General features: G+C 34.6%; 2 protein-coding genes across 4 annotated transcripts; one reads left to right on the top strand and one right to left on the bottom strand.

The window, feature by feature from the left end:
* Positions 1-1377: 1377 nt before the first annotated feature.
* Positions 1378-23998, top strand: LOC100264819 (uncharacterized). Of its 3 annotated transcripts, XM_010651921.3 has the most exons (7): positions 1378-1578; positions 4013-4105; positions 5839-5973; positions 6074-6163; positions 9455-9604; positions 21042-22633; positions 22903-23998. In XM_010651921.3, exons 1-7 carry the CDS (start codon positions 1513-1515, stop codon positions 23795-23797), a joined length of 3021 nt encoding a protein of 1006 aa, XP_010650223.1. In that variant the 5' UTR covers positions 1378-1512; the 3' UTR covers positions 23798-23998. The 3 variants fall into 3 exon arrangements, with proteins under 3 accessions (XP_010650223.1, XP_019075832.1, XP_010650224.1); XM_019220287.1 differs by lacking the exon at positions 4013-4105 and having other exon boundaries at positions 1497-1578; positions 5834-5973; XM_010651922.2 differs by lacking the exon at positions 1378-1578 and having other exon boundaries at positions 4016-4105; positions 5852-5973.
* Positions 11501-14458, bottom strand: LOC132253811 (uncharacterized). The gene is made up of 3 exons (XM_059736959.1): positions 13371-14458; positions 12464-13273; positions 11501-12368 (listed from the first exon to the last, which is right to left on the bottom strand). Exons 1-3 carry the CDS (start codon positions 14365-14367, stop codon positions 12217-12219), a joined length of 1959 nt encoding a protein of 652 aa, XP_059592942.1. The 5' UTR covers positions 14368-14458; the 3' UTR covers positions 11501-12216.
* Positions 23999-24781: the final 783 nt, after the last annotated feature.

Here is a 24781-nt window from a genome sequence, read left to right as displayed (position 1 = left end):
GTTTATGTACATTGACTAGTTAGTTGATATATTATATCTTAAAAATTTCAGCTACACTTGCAAAAGCTGCTTTATTTGATATGCCTTCCATTGTCTAATTATTTTAGTGTGATTCATTGGTGGTTTCTACTTTCTCAATATCCATGGTGAACATACCATATTTGAATACTCTTGGATAAGTGCACCTTCATGTAATTTTTTAGTATGTGTACTATTTACACTTCTAAAAGAAATTAATCATATGTTTGATATATTATGGGAATTCAAACACCAGGGAAGAGAAAAGACATTACCTTATCTAATCAATGGTTGAAATAGGAGAAGCATGAGGATTTGTATGAGTTTTTGGTTGTCTTCCAGTATCTGGCCATGTTCTATTTTAGTTCATGAATCATTACTTCATGTTAGAACCTGGATTGCAATATGATTTTGGGAGTGATTTGCAATGGGCAATGATTTAGAGGACATGATGTGAGGTTGATCCTTTTTTATTTTTATTAACATTCATGTAAAAAGCCTAGTGTTAGCCAATCTAGATTAAGATCATGAACAATTTTTAAAACAACCTATCTCCAATTTGCTTTAAAATTGATTTTATTTGAGTCGAAACCCATTATGATAATTTTGGAACACATTCATTTCTCTCCCTTTTGTGTCATTTCATTTCAAGTCCTTTTAATCCATAAAACAAAAGCACCAATTTAAGTGAAAGATATTTGACTATAGCCATGAATTTTACATTGAACTCGTTTGTTGAACAAACGAGTTCTGAATTAAAACCCATACGTTCAAAACTATTGAATATATGAATTTTACACTGAACTCATCTGTTGAAAGGACGAGTTCTAAATTTAAACTAAAGTCATATGTTCAACAAATGAGTTCTGAATTAAAACCCATATGTTGAAAGGTATATATATGAACTTTACATTAAACTTGTTTGTTGAAAAGACAAGTTCTAAATTTAAATTGAACTCGTATGTTATATATGAATTTTACACTGAACTCATTTATTGAAAAGACAAGTTCTAAATTTAAACTGAACTCATCTGTTAAAAAGATGAGTTCTAATTTTACATTGAACTCATCTTTTCAATAGACGAATTTGAATTTTATACTGAACTCGTATTTTCAACTGATGAGTTCTCATTTTACACTAAACTTGTCTTTTCAACAGATAAGGTCTACATGGAATCCCACTCATCCCAAACTACCGTAGTTTTAGAAATAGTTTAAATGCGACAATATTTTAATAAATATTTAAAAAAAAGATGATGTAATATTGTAGAAAACCTTGTAAGTGTGGGTGTGGGTTGGCCCATGTAGCCGCTGGTTAAACTACCGAGAGTGACTCGGTGAGTTAGGACCCGAAGCAACTAGCGGAAATATACAAAGGTTAAGGGCGAAAATCTAAATTGCGTTTTACCAAATATAAGTTCGAAAATATAAATTGAATTTACCCCTCTGTTGAAGGCGGGAAACCGAAGAGTTTCGGAGGGAGAGAGAGGGGAGATGGAGGGAGAGAGGTGTGGTAGTGGAGACTGGCAGAGTATATTAGAAGCTCTCAAATCTTCAGATGTAAGCTTCTTCGCTACCTCATTTCCAAATTTCAATTACTTGATTTTGAATTTCCATTAGAAATTTTGCTTCTGTTATCTCTTCACTCTCTATTTATTATTGAAGATAAATTTTAGGGTTTTGATGCTAATCAACTTCATGATTTGCTTGGATGTTGATAAATCCGAGTAAAAGAATTGAAGAGAGGAGAAAATTTTGAATCTAATGAAGTAGTTTGTGTATGTCTTCAGAAATTGAAACAACTAAGCTAAGAAGTTTGTATGCATTTCAACGGAGGTTTTTTTTTTTTTTTTTTTTTGTTTTTTTTGAGTACCCGATATGATATTTGGAAATTTTGTTTTCTTCTTTCATTTCCTCTATTTTCTGAGCTACCGATGAGAGTTGCAGCCTGCAGGTTGTGGAGATCAATTTTTTGTCACATGGTTTTTATTGTTAAAACTTAACAATTTACAAAAAACACTTGTCATTGCTTCACGCTCTTTTTTTGGTTTCTTAAAAAGTGGAATGGAAGGAAAATGAGATGTGAGTCCAATGTTTCAAGTGTTTTCTATCTAGAAGAGTGGGAGAAAAGTAGAACGTTGCTCAACTAAGTCAATTTGCTGCATTTTTTCAGCACCCAAATAGGCTTAATTTGCAAGTATGACAAGTTTAGAAAAATGTAATTTGAATGGCTCAATTTTAGTTTTTCATGCATTAGGGTTATAAGGCCTTATCTTCTGATTTTTTTTTTTCCTGCCATACTGGTCCAAATGCTGAATTATAGCTTTCCTTTGGTTTCTTTATTTTGGATTTTTAGAGAATCAGGGTCTCAAATGGTTTCCATGAGAGGTCCAATTTGGCAATTTTCCTTTGCTCCTCAAAAATTAAGTACAACTTTGGTGTGAGGAAGACTGTGGTAGTTAAGATGGTTGGAGTTGAATAAATGAAAATCGATAGCAGTTAAAGATGATCTTGTTATGTATATTGGATCCTTTGGTTCTGTCTAGCTAAATAACTGGTTGATAGGTACCCTAACACAGAGAATCAGAAGCTTTCATATCAGACAACCAAGATACATCAGCTCAAACAAGGAGAAAAAAAATATTAATTAACACCTATTGTACTTGATACATAAAGAAATATGAAAATATCCTACAGTTTCAAGTAAAGTAAGACTAGTGGAATATTCCTTTTAACCTGAAAGTTATTGAAATTTTATAATAAAAATGCCCTAATCTCACTTTTGCATTAAGCTTCAGTGTACCACTACACCTTATGCTGAACATTACAAAAGGAGCATCATGATTAATAATTAAAAAAAGGCAAAAAAGTGATTCCCTGGAATAAGTTTGTTATGATGGGACACTTGTGAAATTTTTATTAACTTGTCTATATTTCTTTGAGAAGTTTGTATGGTCTGTCTATGTACAAGTTGTTTTGCTTCCATTCCAATTATTTAAATTTCAAATATAAGCTAAACACTAGTGCCATGTTTGGTTCCACGAAAGTACTAAGGAAAGAAAAAAATTATAAGGAGAATGATTTTCTCATATTTGGTTTTACTATAAGAAATATGAAAGAAAATCAAATCTAATTAAAATTAGTTAGAAACTTCTGCATTTTCAAATTATTTAATCTTTATATAGAGGAGTTGAAGTAAGTGAAAGAAGTTTGAAGTAACATATAAAAATAATTCATTGATTATAAAAAATAGTTATTGATTTTAAATTTATTTTTTATTTTCCTTCTACTTCTCTTTATTTTTTTTCCCTCTCATTTTCCCTCAAATTTTCCCAGAAACACACATGGACAAAAGTATCTCGAAGAAAAACTTTCTTTTCTCTTTCAAGCAGCAACAGAAATGAGCATTAGTTACTATTATTCATTCTGACCTTATAGTAAAGGAAACCTGCTTAACTGCTGTTATACTAAGATAAAATCCTTTGTTTCGTTTCTGTAATTTCTTTTCAATATACACTAAGGCCCTCTATTTTGAATTCTTATGCTGAATTTGATTAGCATAATAATTCTGCATCACATGATGAAACCCAGTGCCTCTAAATGAAGCTATTTTGTAATCATTCTTAATGGAAAGGCAGAGCCAACTATCAAAGGAGATTATGGAATGATTTTTCCATCTTAATCTGAAATTTTCTACAGGTGATGATCTTTCATATTTGTTCACAATGCTTATCAGGTTATACTATCCTCAGATTGTGAGCATAGTAGTGTTAAAGAAGAAATATCTGGTGCCTCTTTTTATCCATATATAAGTCTAAAATTTGATACTTGGTGCTCTTTGATTAAAAGCTTAATTTATTTTCTGCTGGTTTTTTCTTGTCATACTTCTCAAATTTTTTCATGGGGAATGCAGGACTTAATTTGGCTAAGTTGCATCTCCAGAGTTGCATTCCCGAGTTGTTGTAGTCCATAATTTGAACTTTATTTGTTACAGATTGTTGAGACCCGTATTCGGTTGCTTTCCAAGCTTGGGGATTCAAATTTATCTGAGAAATCTGACTTGGCTACACTTGTTGAATGCCTCACAGTATCCAGTCTGCTGTCTTTTCATTTTCCTTTAACCATACCATTTATTCCTTTGTGTCTAAAACTGAAGGGATGTGCAGTTACAAACATCTGACCCTTTAATGGTCTTCATAAACAGCATCAATTCATTTATAGTGAATTTTGTTAATCATGGGTTAGTTATGCTCAGATGGCAAGGGGTTGGGAGGTTTAAAGTTTGGTTCCATGTAAAAAAGATATACCTATAAAAAGAAAGAAGTATATGATTCATTAGTTATGGTTAAAACAGGAAGAATAGAGTTTTAGCTATTGCTTATATGATATGCCAACATTTATTTTGTAGAATTGTTGCATTATGTAAATGAATTAACATAAACATAAATTAAACAGAGTTAAGATTTAGATATTAGGTTTCAAGTGATTTCATAATTCAATTCAGTGATTCCCATATGCTCAAACCATTTGTACTTTTGGGTAATCAACCATAAGATGTCTGGAGCGTGACCAACAATACAAGAAGACAAATCATATGGTTAAATATACACGGGCAATATTTTGTTTTTGTCGTTGATGGAATTCTTTTTAATCTGAAAACAATCTTTACTGCAAGCAAACAAATGTACCACAAGAAGACTAATCATATAGATCTTCGTTGGCTAATGTGGTAAGCAACATTTTATTTTCATTTGGTGCATGTTTAGTGTTAATATACTCATATAGCTAGATTAGGTAGGCAATTTTGTTCTAAAAAGGCATTCGTTCAATGCTATGTACTTCCAATGGTACATATTAGCTCCAGGGCATGGTTGTGAGGCATGACAAGGCAAGTATGTAGTTTAGATATTGGTCAGAGTAATGGTGGGATTAAAGTATAACTTGGACCCTTAAAAATAGTCAAATAGTGTTAAAGGGATACTTGAATGCTCAAAGGAGTGCTTGAGCCGCCTTAAAACACGCAAAAAGAACAAGTGGAAAGAGGACCACTTAAATACCTGATAGAGGCATTCAAGCGCCACTAGAGGTTGCTCAAGCACTCCTCAGGAAACGTGAAAATAATAATTTCAAATTTAAAAAAAATTTGATTTTATGATTGATCTCCACTTCCAAAAATCTTATAAGACTTGGTAAGCTTGTCCAACTAGGTTTTTATGCCTATAAATAGCTGAAGATTTTTCATTAATATGCATGTGTAGGAAAAGGTTATTTTGCTACTATTTTGCCCTAAATCTTAAACTCTCAAAATCTTTTAAGTCAAAGCTTGAAAGTCCCTTCGGTAGCCCCCATGTATTGTTCTTTTCTTTTATTTATTTTTTGATCACATTGATTTGAGCATAATGATTATAGTTGAACAAAGGGAAAGATTTAAAAGATGTCAGAACTAGTTTGGATTACCTACTTAACCCCCTCTAAGTGGTTTCATATATTAATAACACGTTTTCATTTAGGATCAATGGGAGAAAATTTTCATTCTTAGTGAAAAACTTCCTAAGGCCTTTGTAGTGGCACTCTTATAACTTGGTGTTTTTTGTCCTTTGAATGCTTTCTACAGATCAAATTGTTAGTTAAAATCTTGTGTGCTTGAAGACCTGATTGCATAGTTATTCAATGGTTTTTCATCACACACATAGACCTATAGGTTATTTGGTAAATATGCACCATAATGTTTGGTTGTCAAATGGCCTTGACTTGATGTTTAATTTCTCTTGCATGCTATTTAAGTGATATTACTCTGTGCTTTCCTTAACAACAGTGTGGACTTATTGGGAAGACTTCACTTGTTTGGATGTAACCCAATGCTTGTTAAACAAAACCATTTTGAATGTGGCTGCAAAATACATAGACTCAGACATATCAGGATGTCTAGGTTCATTTCTCGCCCTTGGGACCAAGGTATATTTTAATTTATGCAATATTCACCTTATTCAGTACTGTTTGGTTTCTTACTTACAATGGAAGCGCATTGTATAATATCTTGCGCATTTTGTATTAGGCAAGCATGTGGTGTGGAAAGCATCTGAAGATGACACTTTTATCAATTCAGGAGTCCCAAGAGGAAGAACATTGCACTCTCTTTTTTCAGGTAATTGATATTTGATATGACACGGACTCTTAGTCTCTTATAAGAATTTGAATAATTTGTATCTACTTTGCTTCTATTGCAACAGAAGATTTCCTCTTTTAAACAAGAAGCGGCTTATTTAGATTGCTTCTTGATTATGTTTGACTTAGATGCTAATATGATGGATTTCCTTGAGCAAGGGCTAAGGATCCTCGGTTAGTATTTCTAAGAGAAATGCCAAAATTGTTTATTTTCTGCTTCAAACAAAGATGTTAAACTTATGTTCAAGAAGCTAATTCTGCAGCCAAATATGCCTTTCCTATTGTCTGCTTTGGAGAAAGTGGATTCATGCATATTAGTATAGTCTTTTAAGATTTTGTTTTACAAATGACACTACTTATGAAAACTCAAAATCTATGATTTATGTGAAAAGATTCAAAACTAAACATTTCTTGTTAATACCTAAATATGCATGAAGCAAAAGAAATGAAAATATGACTATGGATTATACAAAAGAAGTCAAAATAGATTGTGAAAAGACTCAAAATCTATGATTTGTTTTAATCCATTGTCTATGGATTATACAAAAGAAATCAAAATATGACTAAATTATTTTAAAGCTTATATATTTTTAAATTCTCCATTCACTCTTTAATAGAGGAATACAATTGGACAACCATGGTTTGAACTTGAACTTATTTATTTTTTCTTTTCTTCTTTATTATTTCCTTTCCTTCATACTGTCTCTTAAAATTTTCGCAATCCTTATGGAGTCTTAGGGGATTTGGTCATTAATTTTACTTTTCATTGGACATTATCTTTATTGATGGAAAGTAAAGGGGGTCAAATCTGTTTGTCTTTGTCTTCTTCTTTTTTTCCCTTCCTGAATGGTCAATCATGCAATATATAGATGCAACGTGGCATTTTTGTACATACCTATATTTCATGTTATTTTTTGTTATTAAAATTGGACCTTTTTGGAACATTTGGCTTGAGTATTTGTCCAAGTTTTTTGAATAACTGTAATATTATGCACTTTGTAGCTTGACAATGTGGGTTTCAACATTTCAAAATTGTTAACACATTGATATAAATGGGCATGACCACAATCAAACAAGTTTCATGATGTTGTTATATCACAAGACAAATCTATATGTGGTACCAACTTGTGTCAGTTTCATTAGTACTTATGTATAATGATGGAAAATATCGGTGTTGATGGAGATATTGATGGTTCAATTTTATGGAAATATCAATATCAATGGAAATTTCCATAAAATTTAAAGAAGTTAGTAAAAATGACTAAAATATATGAAATTTTTTTATGAAACTTTAACAAATGATAAAACAATTAATAATACATGTTTTAGAACATTTTTTTTAAGGAAGCAATATAAGTATGGTATAGTAACCTTGGACAACAAAAGAATAGGTGCAAACGTCGACGCCATGAAATAGTCTCTATGGCCAAACATACTTTTTTTGATTTCTTCCCAAAGCTTATCATGAATGGAAGTTATTTGAATTTCCCATAGTTTAAGCGCGCCTAAGCTCAAGGCGCCACCACTCCCTAGTTATAGCGCCTTGGTTGCCAAGATATGCACCTCATTGAAAAGGCGCACCTTGTTAGCTTTACTCTTCCTTTTAAACACTTTTATTCTTGAAAATTTTAATTATATGCTGAAATTTATATAATTTCATTACTTTTTTATTGAATGCTTCTTTTAAATGTTTTGAATCTTAAATTTTTTATTGATCAGATTAGATTTTGAATCATATTTTACAAAATTGATGTGTATCATAGGTCGCATTTGACTTCACTCAGGCGCTCGCATTGTGTTGCGCATTGCGCTTAAGCTATAGGAGACTTTTGCGAACGAGGATAGTTAAATATCAGTGAAATATCTATATCTCTGATGGGGGAAAGCCTTTTAAAGTTTATTCAAGGAAGAAAGGGAAGACCTAAGTAAACTTTTAAGTAGGATTAATATTACTTAGAATTGAATAGGGATTGGTATTTATTGGAGTCTAATTAGGATTAGCTAGTTGAGTTATAATATAATTAGAATTTGAGTCATGATAGGTTATTAGAGTCCTAGTAGACTTTGGATTTCTTAGAGAAGCCTATAAATAGGCTAATCAATGTAAATCAAAGGGATGAATTTGATGAATAATATTACATTTTCTTTCATTGCAAGGTTGCAACCCTCAATGGTGAGACTCCATTGATTTTCTTCTAGGTGAGACTCCTAGAAGGCCTTAGTGAGACTCTAAGGTTTTCCATCTTTTCTTCATTGTTTCTTCTTTCTCTCTATTTCTTATCTTATAATTTTCTCTACCATAAAATTTATTCCTTGTTCCTCTCCTTACACCCTAAAAATAAAATCCTAGCCCACCTACCCTTGAGTGTAGGCAACCATCCTAGGGTTGTCCTACATCAATCTCCTCTTTCAATATTGATACCTTTAAATTACAAATACTTCTTGGGAAATATTGGAGATATTGTAGATGTTTTCATCCTTTATGTATCTAATTGTGTCAATTTTCTCACTACTTATGTTTAGTTGCTTAGCTTTAAACTGTGTATATATTTATCGTTATTCCAAAATATCTACTATTAATGTTTGTCAAACCAAGTTTTCAAGTGAGGGGTTATTAATCTTGTACTAAAAGGCAAGGCAAGAAAGTCATTTAAAGTGCAAAATCAGTGGAAAAAACTGAATTCCTATGTCAAATTTTATTAAAGAATCTCAGATCCCCCAATATTATTCATTTGCAGTGATTGTTTTTTTGGGATGCTTTGTGTATTGAAAGTTTACCTTCGACTCTTCTTCATTTTGTTTGGATTTACTTGCCTTGATGTATCTCTTCCTTTCTCAATGAAACACAATAGGACTTCTGTTATTCATTGATTTTTATTTTATTTGATTTTTGTTTGCGCATAGAAATGTTCACGTTGTATTTATTTTATTTTATTTATTTTTAATTCTTGAAATTTTATCAAACCTAACTTCAATTTGATTTTCTTTGCCTTACAGTGTACCATGTGTCTTAGATAGCTTTTGCATTTGCTTTTATTCTTGTTTAGCTTCTCTGTTGCTAGTTTTTCAGCTTTGGGAGGAGATCCTGTTTCCATCAACAATATTTCCTTGATTTTCTTTTGTCATTTTGTTGGTGCACAGAAATGTGGACCAATTTTGTTTAGTTCCTGAAACTTTATCTAGATCTAGCCTCAATGTAATTTTTCTGCACCACATAATGTGGCACATGTCCTTTAAAGCCATCACTTATGTTTTATTATATCTGTTGCAGTTGCTTTTGGACTTCTTTAGTTTCTCCGCTGCTAGTTTCTCAGCTTTGGCAAGATATCCTGTTTCTGAAGACAAGGAATTGATAGTTATTGTTGAAAGATTCATTCTGGAACAGTTAAATATAGCAAAAGATTCCATATCTGAGGTTAAGGTACCATTACTTTCATTATTTTTCTTTTGTTAATCATGGAGCATCTACTTTAAGGAACTAATTGATGTAGTGTGTAGAGAAAAGAATACAGATAATAAAACTAGGATCAGAAGAGAGAACTCCAAATAATTATGAATATTATTGATCAAAAGTCTTCAATGTTTAACACCACTGGGCTTATATGTAGATAGAAGATTCTAACTCTAGTAGGAAGCTAATTTTAATAATCCTAATTCTAATGAAACTCTATCACTATATAATAATAACCCTAAAACAAATTATAAATAACAAAATAAAATATCATCACTTCCTATATTTATGCCTTACATAATTGCATGATTTAATATCTTTATCTCCATCATTTCCCCATGGTTAAAAAGAACTTGACTCCAGTGAGTTATATTGAAGATGTTGTTCTAAAAAGTTAGGAAGAAGTTGATGAAACTCCTCATTAGTTATCCAAGTATCATAAATAGAAGGGCAGTTTTTCCGTCAAACAAGGAAGCATTGATCACCTATAGATGGGGAAGTGACATACTGCTCTGCCAATACATCCAAATCACATTGGTTGGCATTGATGAAGTAGAGGAAGCACGGGATGCAAGACTAAAGGATTGCTTCATGGAAACGGTATCAAGGAGGTTCAAATGTGCCTTGACAAGGAAATAAATCCGATATATTGAAAATTGGACTTTTAGCTATGTGTGATAAAAAATCAAGCACAAGTGTATTAGTTCCAAGTCTTCGAAAGATTAGGAATGGGCCAAGTGAGCAGGCGTGAAGTTTCTTTGTGAAATTTTAAAGATAATTCTCAAAACAAATGCAAACCATAATGTAATAATTTTCTTTGAACTATTTATACCTACGATGTGCATCAACAAGAAGTTTATAGTTTGCATTACTCAAAGCAATTTTCCTTCATATCCCAACATGTAACTCGCAAATATGGTCAGCAAAGGCTTTGGCAGTATCAGAATGACAACAATTAATAAGCATGGAACAAAATCAATGGGTTGGTGAGGCAAAAGATCATTAACAACTTCAAAAGGATGTTTTCTTGTGGACTGATTGACTGAGTAATTGTAAGCAAACTCAGCGATGGATAAAACAAGATCCCAATTACAAGGTTTCTTACCAACTAGGTATCTAAATGAGTCACCCTAACTATAATTAACTTCTTCTGACCATCTATTTTAGGATGGGAAGTAGAGGAATACTTCAAAGTGGTTCCAAACAATTTCCAATGGTCATCCAAAAATAGTTAACGAACATGAAATCCCTATCAGACACAATAGTAGAAGGTAAACCATAAAACCTCTCAATTTTATTCAAAACAGCTTTGCCAGTCTTAGAACACTGGATAAATAGACCATCTTAGAGAATTTATACACAACTAGTAAAATGGAATCATGACATCTAGCAGTTTTAGGCAACCCTAAGACAAAAGTTCATGTGAAGCACCAAGGTGTATGTGGAACAAATAGTGGAGTGTACAAACCTGTGTTTTATTTCTTAGCCTTGTTTAGTTGACATGTATGAGATTGAGACATTATTCTAGCAACATCCCTTTTCAATGAAGGTCAATAAAACCTATTTTCAACTATAGCTAGAGTTTTGACCCCTACCAAAATGCCTTGCTAGACCTTGAGCATGTGACATAGTTTTAAAAGGCTCAAGGCGCACCAATGCGCAAAGTAGTCCTGGAGCCTGAGGCGCAAGGCGCATCTAAGGCGCGGGCTTTAGTGAAGTGAGGCGCACCCTAATTTACATATATATTTTTATATAATATAATCAAATTTAACAATCATTTATTTGTCCTAAACACATAAATCATCAAATATCATCCAAAACTTCAATTTAATAAACAAAAAACATAAAAATAAAGAACTCCAAGCATAAAAACAAATCCAAATCCATATTGCTAATTGCCTAATACATATCCAAATCCAAAGTTTCCAAACTTAAAGGTCCAAAACATGAAATTTGTCCACAATTCAAAAACATCATTAAAAAACACTTAAATCACAAATTTGTCCACAACAAGCAATCATCACTCCTCCTCTAAATCAACAAAATCATCATCATCATCATTTCCATCACCACATTTGTAGCCTTCCCCATCTTCTTCATCTGCTGAATCAACCATGTCTCCATCTTCATCTTCATCTATTAGTGAATAAGAAGGCAAAGTTCTAGAACTTGAAGCTATCCCCCTTGTTGGTGGTATTATGCTTGAGCTTGCTCTAGCTCTAGCTCTAGTATCAAACCTGGCCTCCTCAGCTCCAGCAGCTCTAGCAACATCACCCCATGTCAAATTGTCATCATCAAATACAAAATCATCTTGTGCACCTCCATGAGAATCCTCATCTTCCATTCTCCCTATCAACCATTCATTGCTATCATCTATATCTTTCAAGGAAATTGGGTCAATGGTGTTACGTTCATTGTATCTTCTCTTCAAGGCTCGATTATACTTGATGTACACCAAATCATTCAAGCGTTGATGATCTAACCTATTTCTCCTCTTGCTATGAATTTGCAAAAATTCATAAGCTCATAAATATATTCTAAAATTTTAACTTTTAAGTTACATTCAAGACTCTATTAGACTATTACTTGTAATTATTTTGGATTTGGTCACTCACATTCTCAAAGATGCTCCAATTCCGTTCACAACCTGATGCACTGCATGTTAAGTTGAGGACTTTCATTGCAAACTTTTGCAAATTTGGAGCTGAAGCTCCATATGCAGCCCACCATTCAGCTGTAGTATAGATATTAACAATTTAGTGAAACAATTCACCTATTTTAGCAAAAATACAATCTAATCATTTAAATAAACAAAACTAAATAACTAACCTGGTGCTCTAGTCTTTCTTGTCCTAACAGCTAACTCATTCCCGAATAGTCCTTGGGCATTTGTGAACAAACTCACTTCGGCCACAACTTTTTCTTGCTTAGCAGGGTCTCTTGTTAGCCTTAAGATGCATTTATACAAATCACTCATAATGTCGGCATCATGCTCTATTTCTGGCTTATCATAGAAGAATTCCGGGTTCAAAAAGTACCCTGCTGCATGCAAAGGCCGATGAAGCTGAATCTCCCACCTCTTATCAATGATGTTGAAGATTTTTTTGTACTTCTCTTCATTTCCATTAAAACTTCTCACAATTGCATCCTTAGCTCTATTCATGGCCTCATAGATGTATCCTATAGGAGCTTTTTTTTCACCATCAACCAAACGAAGCACACGAACTAGGGGACCCGAAACCTTTAAGCAAAATACAATAGTGTTCCAAAATGAAGGCATTAGAACTATGTTGGCTATAGTTTTCCCCTTCTGCTCTTTTGCCCATTTACTATCTGACCAATCTGAGCTTGTAAACATCTTCCTCAAATTGTTTTTTTGTTCATGCAATTGCGATAATGTGATGAAAGCAGTTGCAAACCGAGTCTTAGCAGGCCTAAGCAATTCCCTTTGTCCAGTAAACCGCCTCATCATATTGAGTAGCCCTGAGCGATTATAAATATACCCATTTAGTGATATAGCCCTCTCCAATGTCCTCTTGATGTTTGGTAGCTTTCCAATATCTTCCAACATCAAGTCAAGGCAATGTGCAGCACATGGTGTCCAATACAAATGTGGACGCTTTAATTCTAACAACCTCCCTATATGAAATTGTAGATAATAAATTTACATAAGTTCTCAAGATAAATAATTCAAATTTTAAAAGTAAATAAAAATTCAAGAAATAGTATTTATTACCTGCCATCACATAACTTGAGTGATTATCTGTTATAACTTGAATAACATTCTCTTCACCAACTTGCTCTACCCATTTGTCAAGTAACTCAAACATCTTTTCTCCCGTCTTAATCATTGAAGAAGCATCAATGGATTGCATGAACATGGTTCCCTTTGAACAATTAACCAAAAAGTTCACCAAAGTTCTCTCTTTCCTATCGGTCCATCCATCCGACATAATTGAACATCCATTTTTCCCCCATTCCACCATATGATCTTTCATCAAATCTTTTGTGAGAGCCAATTCTTTCTTAAGGTTGGTAACTCTTACCTCATGAAAAGTTGGTCCCTTCATACCCACACCATATTGGCCAATAGCCTCAATCATTGGTTGGAAACTTGGATATGTGACTGCATTAAATGGAATAACAGCCTCATACATCCATCTTGTGATAAGCGTGCAAGCTCTTTCTCTTGCTTCCTTTTTGTAAGCATCATTGATGGTAGTTTGATTCATCTTTCCACTCCTTTGATTTTGAACAACCATTTCTGCATTAGGAGTGAAAAAATGATCCATAGGACCTTTTTGTCTTGGTTTTTTTGAAGAAAACGTCCTACCACCACTTCCTCCTCGGTTACTACCTCCACTAGAAATGTTGGTGACATTCGTTCTACTATTAATCTCCTCACCAATATCTTCATCTTCCAAACCAAACAAATCTTCATTAACATATTCGCTCCCCATATTCATTTGCTCTTTTTGATTTTTATTGGAACTCATATACTCTTCCATTTCTTCTCTAACATGTTCCGGACATTTTCTACACTTTTTAGCATTTCTATATCCACCAACAAGATGTTGTTTGTGTCTATAGATGCCTCCTTTGGTTACTTTCTCACAAAAAATGCATATGATGGTGTTCAAATCTTTTTCATTAACCAAACGACCATATTTCCACCCCAGATCTCTTCTTCCACTTGCACTAGAGTCCACTTGAGTTTCACTCTCATTATCCATCTTGCAAACAAATTATCTATACTCCACAATAAAATAATTATAATTAAATTAAGAAAAAAAATTGAAAAAAAAATGCATATCACATTATCAAATATCACATTAACAACAAATATGCATGACTGCTTTTTATTTATTTATTTTTATTTTGTAAAATTTTCATCTTAAAAACTCAAAATATAATATTTATTTTTTTTTAAAAAAATTACCAATGAGAGTTATGAGGTAAGAATGGAAAAAAATGCAGAAAAGTGAAGAAAAAAGAAAAATACCGAGGTCCGGAAGGTATGTGACTATTTCCCCTTTATTTTTCTCCTATTTTCCCCCTATTTTTCTTCTTCTTTTTCTTCTTCTTCTTCACTTCTCCAGCACGGAAGAGGCTAGGGCAAAAAATGGCAGTGGTCTCGGGTTGAGAAAGACCAGAAAAGGGGGCTGGATGGAAGGAACAGGTCAAAACGGCGTCGTTTTGGCCTGTTTTTTTTTTTTTAAAAGAACAGGGTCCAAAACGACGTCGTTTTGGTCCCTGTTCACTTAAATGAACAGGCTCCAAAACGACGTCGTTTTGGGCCCAGAAATAAAAAAAAAAAAGCTAGGGCTGGGGGGCGTCTCTGCAACCCGACTGCTGGAGGAAGAGGAAGAAGAAGAAAAAGAAGAAGAAGAAGAAGGAGGAGAAAGAGATCGTACCTGGTCAGGCCGTCGGAGGCGACTCAGGCGACCGCCTCGCGCCTTGCTGGAGGCGAGCGCCTTGCGCGCCTAAGCGGCGCCTTCGTGAAGGGGCGTCGCCTCTCTTCAGGCGAGGCGCCGGAGGGTGGCGTCGCGCCGCCCTGAGCCTAGGCGCGCCTTAGGCGCGCCTTTCAGAACTATGGCATGTGATTCCTAAACTAAAAACTCTTTTAGTGAAGTACAAGGAATGCACAATTTAATTTCCTTGAAAAGATAACCATGTTGAAGGAGAAACTTGGCATGGTGTCTATTGTGAATATCTAAGAAATTTGTAAAAATAATACCAAAATCTAGATAAGGTGGATACTCGTCCCATATTCTCTTAAACCCTACCTCTTTATTACTCATAAAGTGGAGAGTAGTGACAATGTGACTTAGGGCCTATGTGGCCTTATTTTCTAGCCTAAAACAATGTTTAAGAACAAAAGTGTAGTCTTAGAGGAATTTAATCTATGCAACATGATTTCACTCATCTTCCGTTGGGAATTAAGGTATCTAAGGGCTTGATGGTCAGAGTAAAGGATAAACTCCATTGGTAATAGCATCAGACATTCCAAAGACATCACTAAACACTCATACAATTCATCCGGAGTTTTAAAGACTATCTTCTACTCGTCTTTAGATCTAATCCTAATTTGATGGTACCTACTATGTTAGTTTATCTTCGAAACTTTTAGGAACCAACTAACTCATCTAATTTATCATCCAGTTGAGGAATAGGAAACTTATACTTAACTGTGATTTTGTTGATAACTTTACTCTACACATTCTATAGGATCCATTTTTTTTTAAGTGTCAGTAAAAGAGGAACAACACAAGGACTAAGGTTATAGTGAATAAAACCCTTGGCTAATAGACCTATTTTTCGATTCAATTAAGCTTTATTTGTGGGGTTCATCCTATATTGAGGAAGATTCGGTAATTGTGATCCTACGACTAACTTTATAACAAGTTGAATGTCTCTAATGGGTGGCAATTTATCAGGTAAGTCTTGAGGCGTAACACCCTTAAATTAATTTGGCAAAGGAGTAACTTCAGAAAGGTAAGCTAAAATATATTCAAATGAAAGGTGAAAGCCTTCCTTAGCTACAAGGGTATATACCAATCCAATGTTAAATCTTGCTTGCTCAAAATGCCTAAGAGACAAAATTTGAATTCTTTGATTAAGTGGATCCTTATGAGTAGGCTTATTGACAGGCTTGCACTTGTTAGATGTTGGCTTAGTAGGTTTTAAGACAATTGCCCTACCTCTATGCCTAAATGTATAGGTATTGTCTTATCTAAAATTCGTCACATCATAATTGCATGGCGAAGGATGTCCTAACAAGATATGAGGGACACCCATGAGAAAGACATCGTAGTAAATATCTTCCAAATAAGGTCCTAACCTAAGTGGAACTAGATACTTCTCCTTGACAAGTAAAGAAGTTTTATCCACCAAGCTAGTATAAATGGACAAGGGAGGGGCTTAGGCTTAAGATTGAACCTGGCAATGGTAGAGTCAAACACCACATTCATCTTATTACCCCCCGCCCGTCAATGACAAATTAAGCCTTATAAAGGCTTTCTTCTATTCATCTCTAGATCTAATTCTCATTTGATGGTACCTACTATGTTACTCTTTTATTGAGACTTTCTGTAATCTATTAACTCATCCAACTCATCATCCAGTTTTGGAATAGGAAGCTCATACTTAATTGTGATTTTGTTGATAACTCTACCATCCACACACATTCTCTAAGATCCATTTTTTTTAGTGTGAGTAAAATAGGAACAACATAAGGACTAAGGTTATGGTGAATAAAACCCTTAGCTATGAGACCTATTTTTTGATTTAATTCAGCTTTGTTTGTAGGGTTCATCCTATATTGAGGAAGATTAGGTAATTGTTATCTTGGGGCTAAGTTTATAAATTGTCGAATGTCTTTGATGGGTGGCAATTCGTCAGGTAAGTCCTGAGGCATACCACCCTTAAATTCATATGATAGAGGAGTAACTTTAGAAGTGTAAGCTAAACTAGAAATGTATCTAGTCATGGATTAATCGAGATCGGTTGTAATGGTGAGGGTCAACGTTGTTGATTATGTTATCTTCTTGTGGCCCCCAATGCCTAAAGGGTTTTGTAGGACCTTCATTGTCAATCTCCATTGATAGACATTGCAGCACCGAAAGCTTCATCCTAATAAATATTATCATCCTCATTTAGGGCTTTACCATTGAGTGGATAGTTGTTTATGAGTGGCTTTCCTAGACATGTAGGTAGCAAACCTGCTTGGGAATCCTTAAGTCTTCTATGATTTGGGGATTGACTAGAGTTTTGTCCCATTATAGACTCATCTGTTGTTTACTTCTCATGCCACTTTCTAGGATCTTTCAACAAATGACCTAGGTCCACAACAAGTTTGATCACCATATTTTTCCTTTCTTTTACATATTAAAATATCCTTCATTTCTTTTAGATTGACTTGTAGGATTGTTGCTAGAGTTTTGTCCCATTATAGACTCATCTATTGTTTCCCTCTTAGGCCACTTTCCAAGATCTTTCAAAAAATGACCTAGGTCTATGACACATTTGATCACAATATTTTTGAGGCTAGAGCAGGTATGGGGGAACTTTCTATGGGGAGGTGGAACGCTTGAGTGACAACAACATTTAGTAAGATGGGTGATTGTTTACTTAGACAAGAGGAAAAGGGGATTGAGCGTTAAGAGTCTCTCAACTCTCAATAAGACTCTCCTTTGCAAGTGGAGTTTGCATTTTGTGCATGAGGGGCTCTTTGGAATCAAGTTATTAGTGGGAAGTATGGGGATGAAAGAGGGGGGTGGTTTTCTTAGGAAGTGAGAGGGGGGGTATGGTGTTGGGTTATGGAAAACAATAAGCTTTGTGAGTAATACGATCTCTTTCTTGGTGGGTAACGGAGGGAGGGTGAAATTTTGGAAGGATAAGTGGTGTGGGGACAATTCTTTGAGTGTTTCATTCCCTTCTCTATTTGCTTTAGCTGACTCCAAGGAGGGGTGGGTGGAGGATGTTTGGAATCCCTCAATTGAAAAAGTAGGGTGGGGGTGGAATCCTTACTTCTCTAAACCTTTCTATAATTGGGAGGTGGATTGTGTGGTGAGATTTTGGTGTGTTTGCATGAGAAGAAAGTGTATAGGGATAAGGAAAATAGAATGCTTTGGACAAAGACAAAGAGTGGCAAGTTTATAGTTAAGGCTCTTTACAATGCCTTAAAGTCAGGTAGTGTCGTTTCTTTTCTAATGAGAGACATTTGGAATTTGTGGATGCAACCTAAAGTTAACTTTTTTGTGTGGGAGGTAACATGAGGAAAAGCTTTAACCTTGGATCAAGTTCAAAGAAGAGGATGGTCTTTAGCAAATAGATGTTATCTTTGCTAGTTGCATGAAGAATCCATGGATCACCTCCTTATTCATTGTGAAAAAAATAGGATTTTATGGGAGTTGCTCTTTGCTCTTTTTACGACGTCTTGGGTGCTTCCCTGGTTGGTTAGAGAGATACTTTTGGATTGATATGGTTTGTTTGTGGGCAAAAAGCGCAAGAAGATTTGGAGTGTAGGCCCTCTTATGCATCTTTTGGATGGTTTAGAAGGCAAGAAATATAATTGCTTTCAATGATGATGTGCTTTCAATCCAACGGCTAAAAAACTCTTTTGTTTGCTTTCTTTGGTTAGAGACTAAGTTGTTTATAGATGATTGTCCTTTGACTTTAGTTAGTTTCTTTGAATAGTTGGGCTCTTATTGAGGTTTGTAGGCCCTTTTGTTTGGTAGATCTTTCTCTTGTTTGAGCCTTTTTGGTGGTTGATGTATTGATCTTGTATACCTTAGGTTGCTATTTTGGTGTCTTTTTTAATACATATTTGCTTATTTATTTATAAAAAAAAAAAAATTCATTTCTTTTATCTATTTAAATATCTATCATTTCTTTTAGGTCGACTTGTGAGGTTGTGACAATAGTTATGAGGTTTTGTTCACCCACTTGAGGGGCTAGATGTGATTGCTTTAATTTAGTGACCTTCATGTTAAGTGGAAACAAAAGTAAAGAAAAATGGGAACAAAGTTAAATTATGAGAAAAAAGGCAATGCTAAGATAAAACATGAATTACTTCAATTAATACCAAATTACTTCTAGACTTGATCACACACAATAGGAATAAAAACTTAAATAAAGAAATATGTAATGACACAATATACGAAACTGATATGAAATAACTTAGGGTAAATAAAAGGCTTAACATTTTTTTTTGTTTGGTAGGGTAATTGGAAAAAACAATTGAGAAAATAAGGGTAAGAATCCTAGCCCGTTACTTGTTAAACCAAAGAACTAAATTAAAAACACAAATCTCCAAGGAGTAGAAAAATTACCTTTGAGACTTACTAGAGGAATTGAGCCTTTAGATTGACATGAGGATTCCAACAACACAAAGCGTATAAATCGACTTTGGCTGTAGTTTAGTACTTGCTGTTTACTGGTGAAAATTTCACATTGCAAAATGTGTTCCTAATTGACCTCAAATATAGTTTAATGCCTTTAGTTTAATGGAAAGAATGTCAAATTGTTGTAGTATAGTGGTAAGTATACTCATCATAAAACACATCCCAAATCAACCTTGCTCCGATACCAATTGATGTAAGATAGGAGAGAGAAAACAATATAAAGGAGATAAATAGAAGAAGATAAAATTCAGAATAATTATTAATATTATTAAGGAGCATGATATGCATATTGAACCCAAATCTTGCAAGCTTGAACTTTTAGGAAAATTGGTAATTCAACATGGTATTAGAGCTTGATTTGGTGGGAGGTCTCGTGTTTGAGCCGCCTCTCCGCAATTCTCATGTTTGTTTCCTTAATTCTTTGGTATTCTCTCCTAATTTGCAGTGCCTTGTTTATGTTTGCTCTCCACGTGCGGGTATGGGGCCACACGTGGGGGAGGGTGCAAGCTTAAGCTTTTAGAAAAATTGGTAGTTCAACAAATATTATTGATTAAAAGTCTCCAATGTTTAAAATCAGTAGGCTTATATAGATAGACAATCCCACTTTAATAAAAAACTAATTTTAATAGTCCTAACTCTAAAGAAAACTTTAGTACTAAAATAAATAATAAATAATCCTCAAGTAAATAATAAATAACAAAATAAAATATCATCACTTCCTATATATATACTCCTTGTATGAAGGTGTAATTTAATATCTTAATCTCCATCACTAATATTTCTACCACTCTTTCTCTCATTTCATTTGCTAAATTATATTTTTCTTATATGAGGTAAATCACCTAAGAAGAAGTGATCTTTTGGATCCTTGTATACATGCCATGTACATGGGTTGCGCCCTCTTTTAGGGTTCATTTGTTTTTCTTTCTTTTTCTTTCCCATTGAAAAAATTGAATTAGTTTTAATTATGTCCTGTTAAGACTGATTTCTGCAGCAATGAGTATGTATGTATGTTTGTTTGCCGACTGGAACCCTTTCAAAAGAATGTCTTATGAACTTATTTATTGAATGGAAATTCAATTCATTTATATTCTTCGTCTTTCTTTTTTTTTTTGGTTGACCAGAACCCTTTTAAATTAGTCTTTGTGCTGATTGGAACCCTTTTGAAAGAATATCTTATGGACTTATTTATTGAATGGAAATTTAGTCCATTTATATTCTTCTTCTTTTTCTCTTGGTTGACCAGAACCCTTTCGAAAGAATATCTTGTATAATGCATTTGATGTTTACCATTTTTATCGTTCACTGTGTTTGATGATATCTTAGAGCCCAAAGGTGGTGGAGGTTTCTTAATATCTTTGGGCATGAAATGTTGCAATTATATGAAGTTAAATGGAGACACATAGATCAATGGGTGAAAATGTTGAGCCTGTGCTGTTCATTGCTGATGAAGAAAGCAATTGGTATCTCCCACTAAATTGCTACATTATTGTCATTAACAGAGAACTCATTCATTTGGTTCAGAAGTACTGAAGGTGGTGCAAGTGGTCCTCGATGCTGTGGTGAGACTATGCAGGGTGTATTCCCAAGCTGTAAACTGGGAGTCATGTGATTCAAGAACCGAGAGAAGCGATATAGACTGTGAAGAGGCCAATAGTACAAAACATGTGATTAACATAATAAAATGTATAATTGAAAAAATGTGTGAATTGGGCATCCTTGCAGCTAATGATGGTGGGAATCTAGTAACGATACTGAATTTGTCATGGAAAGGTGTGGTTACATTGCTTCAACTTGGAAAGGGTGCTTTAGCGGTAAAAGTGAATGTACCAGATATTATTCTAACTCTAATTTCACTAGCCAATGAATCTCTGAGATGTGCAGCTGAGGCATGGTCTTCACGGACAGAAACCATTACTGCAGCAGAAGCTAAAAGGACATTCCTTCCAGTAAAATTTTACCTGATTAATGCTGTTAGAATATCCTCCCAATATCCATGCCAAGCATATTTGGTATATAGGGAGATAATACTCTGTGTTCTGATGATCTTAACCTTAGGAATTTCTCTAAGTATAGAAAAACATCTCAAAACTGCAAGTGAAGTATTAGCAGAACTATTGGAGCCAACATATTTTCATTTACTTAATGCTTTATTAAACTCAGCTCAAGTGAAACAGGAGCTGAAGTTCCAAATTCTGGATTGGTTGTTCATTGATGAACACAATTCAAATTCTAGTGTTGGAGACCCTAGCACTAGTTACTGGACAGCTTCAATGGATACAATCTTTACTGTAAGCTGTGAAGCTATGCCTGGTGCACAGATATTGTTGCTCAGTCGGGTTGCCTTGTTCCTTAATATTCTGAAAAGTTCTCGTGATCTTGAAGAAGATGTAAGACTTGGAATTGCCAGAAAGCTAGGATGGCTTTTGGATGTTTTAGTTCATGAAGAGGTGTATTCTTCTGTTCTTGTTTTGCAAGTTCCTATATTATATGGTTCTGGACAAACCTTAGAATTAGTATGGCAGCCTATGTTTTCATCTCTCATCCTTTCACTGAAAACATTTATGATTGTGGTATCTCCAAGCCCTATGTGGAGTGAATTTGAGTTTTTTCTGCTACAGAACTTCTTCCATCCTCATTTTCTTTGCTGGGAGATTGTTATGGAACTTTGGTGCTTTATGGTGCGTCATGCTGAGATAGAAATGGTGGTGGGCATTATTGATAAACTTTGCTCATTATTGAAGTCAGTGGCATCTATACAACCAGTTCTTGCTCCCAGTTGTCCTCTGAGAAAAATGGCAAGATCAATCTGCAAAATTCTGAGTTCTGGTACAGAGTCTATAGTAGATCAAGTTTACAGTTCCATTGTTGGGGATGATAGATCACAATTGTCATTGGTAATGCACATTGCATTGCTCATGGAAGGTTTCCCACTGAATTTACTATCAGATAGCATGAAGAGTATTGCTACCCGGAGAATCATGACCGATTATTTTGGCTTCATAGATAGTTTTGATGACAAAACATTGCAAGCGTGTAGTTCTGGTGTTTTTGGTCTACCAGTTTTTGCTCTGTCTGCTGCCTTGCAGTCCATGTAAGTAATATGTTCCTTTACACCTATATATTATCTGCTTAAAAGTGAAAATTGACTCTTGAATGCCATTTGTGATTGAATCACCAAGCTTATGAAAAAGATCCTGCATCATATGACAATAACCCAATTTTATTTGATTTCTCTTGTTGACTGTTTTAACATAATTTTCAAGTTAGTTCTGACACTAAATCCTGAATATATCCTACATGAATTTATCAATATCTTTCAAAGATCAGACCCTGAGTGAAGTTTTCTTGTTTGTTGTGTAGTGAGGTCAAAACATCTGATATTGACACAAAGACCCTGAGGTTTTTAGTTGCAATAATTCAAAAGTACAGAAGTTCCATGGACAATCTAATGAAAGATCATTGTCGTAAGCTTCTGAGTGAAACATTAGGGATTGTCTCAAATATGAAGCATCTATATGCATCTGATGCAATGGAAGAAGTCATCTTGGAGCTTCAAAACCTGTTTATCTCAGGGCAAGCAGCTTCAGATACTCAATTGTATGAATGCAAACCAGATCTGGCTTCTTTCCTGGCCGGCCTTGCTTACATGAAAATAGTAGAAAGTGATAAAAATGCCAAGAGCTCTGCTGTATGGGAATTGTATCGCATGTTACTGAGTGAGCGTCACTGGGCATTTGTCCATCTGGCAATCACCGCCTTTGGATATTTTTCTGAACGTACTTCTTGCGATCAGCTATGGAGATTTGTGCCACAAAATGCAGCTCTTTCATTTGATTTAGAGTCAGGAGATGAGGCAAATGAGGAGAGATTTACATCTGAGTTCAAGGCATTTCTTGATAAGGAAATGACACTCACAGTTACACCTAGCTCTGAGCAGCTGGGGCTGCATTTGAAGGAAGGTCTGATGCTGAAAGAAATGGTTCTAAAGATGTCAAAAGCTGATACAGAAGCTGTGGAATGTGAAATCATGAAGATTGACAATGAAAAACAAGCCTACAAGAGAAGGAAGCTGCCTGATGGAATTAGCAAAGGAATGGAAATGCTGCAGCATGGTCTGAAGGTTATGGGTGATGGTATTTCCGAGTGGCAGCAAAATAACTTTGACCAGAAGGAACTCCACAACAAGTTCCTGGCTCATTACTCTAGCCTCAAAGATGTGATTGACCACTTAGTAGGCCTTGCTGGTAGTGGGTAAATTGTAGTGTTCAATATGAGACTTGCTGAGGTGCTATAGTCAAAACTGTGTATTGAACTGCATAGTGATTGTATATTTCTGATTCAGTGATTAGTGTCTCTGCGTGTTCATTGCTTTCCCTCTATTTAAAGTCATTGAGATTGGGCTTGAGGACTTGGATTTTGGATGACCTATAAATTGCAGATATGGATTTCTGATAAATCTATGAACATAGGTTTATGGAGAGATCCCATACAGTCTTATCTGGGGCCTCAAACTTGATGCCTCCCATACGATATCTCTCATCTTCTTTGATGTCTCTCTGCTCCAGTGCTCCCTATCGTTCTGTTTTCAAACCCTAATCATAAATAGGGATGGACAGAGCCGGTCAAAGTGCAATCTCACCTGCCAAGTATGTCGTAATTATTTTGTGCTAAGATCATAATTTTCACCGCCTCATGAGTCTGCTGCTTCTACTCCCACTCATATAAGCAAATCTATCCGATCACTGGGCTCTGTTTGCTAGGTATGCAGGCTACAGGCTACGGGCTACCTTTTACAGCACACACCTCAAGCTTGTTCCGTCCTCTTTGAGAAAGAGCTTTACAATTATCAAAAGTTGGAGAATTTGAAGCAGGCACCCCAGTGAAGCGTTGCCAAAGATACTAAGGCAAAAGCATTGGTCTATGATTTAAAAATTAGCATTGGGGCATATGGAAGTTGCATTAAGATGTGCAAACCATGCAACCAGCTCAACAGTTGCTGAATTTAAAATTATCAAGGTCCAAAGGGATAGCTGATGGTTAGCCCAAAACTAGTGACTAACTTATAAATAAATAAATATATGAAAATGGATTCTTCATATTGAAAATGTAATTATTAAATATAAGGGAAAGGTGGGTTTCCATGTGCTCGTATAGAAATATTTGAAGAGTAGAAGCCCAACTTTCCCTAATTTAAATATCATATTATCATCCCAAAATAATCAAAGTTTCATGCACTTTG

Source organism: Vitis vinifera, chromosome 5 (assembly GCF_030704535.1).
Source record: "Vitis vinifera cultivar Pinot Noir 40024 chromosome 5, ASM3070453v1".
Lineage (NCBI taxonomy): Eukaryota > Viridiplantae > Streptophyta > Magnoliopsida > Vitales > Vitaceae > Vitis > Vitis vinifera.
The sequence above is the reverse complement of the archived record's forward strand: the minus strand, read 5'-3'. Positions and strand labels throughout refer to the sequence as shown.

Bases quoted from the DNA above. Each gene is read 5' to 3' on its own strand.
- LOC132253811 (XM_059736959.1), bottom strand. From the start codon at position 14,367: ATGGATAATGAGAGTGAAACTCAAGTGGACTCTAGTGCAAGTGGAAGA. The intron at 13,274-13,370 runs GTAATAAATACT...AATTTCATATAG, and splicing joins CTCAAGTTATGTGATGGCAG to GGAGGTTGTTAGAATTAAAG. The intron at 12,369-12,463 runs GTTAGTTATTTA...TCTATACTACAG, and splicing joins AAGAAAGACTAGAGCACCAG to CTGAATGGTGGGCTGCATAT.
- LOC100264819 (XM_010651921.3), top strand. From the start codon at position 1,513: ATGGAGGGAGAGAGGTGTGGTAGTGGAGACTGGCAGAGTATATTAGAA. The intron at 4,106-5,838 runs GTATCCAGTCTG...ACAACAGTGTGG, and splicing joins CACTTGTTGAATGCCTCACA to ACTTATTGGGAAGACTTCAC. The intron at 5,974-6,073 runs GTATATTTTAAT...ATTTTGTATTAG, and splicing joins TTCTCGCCCTTGGGACCAAG to GCAAGCATGTGGTGTGGAAA.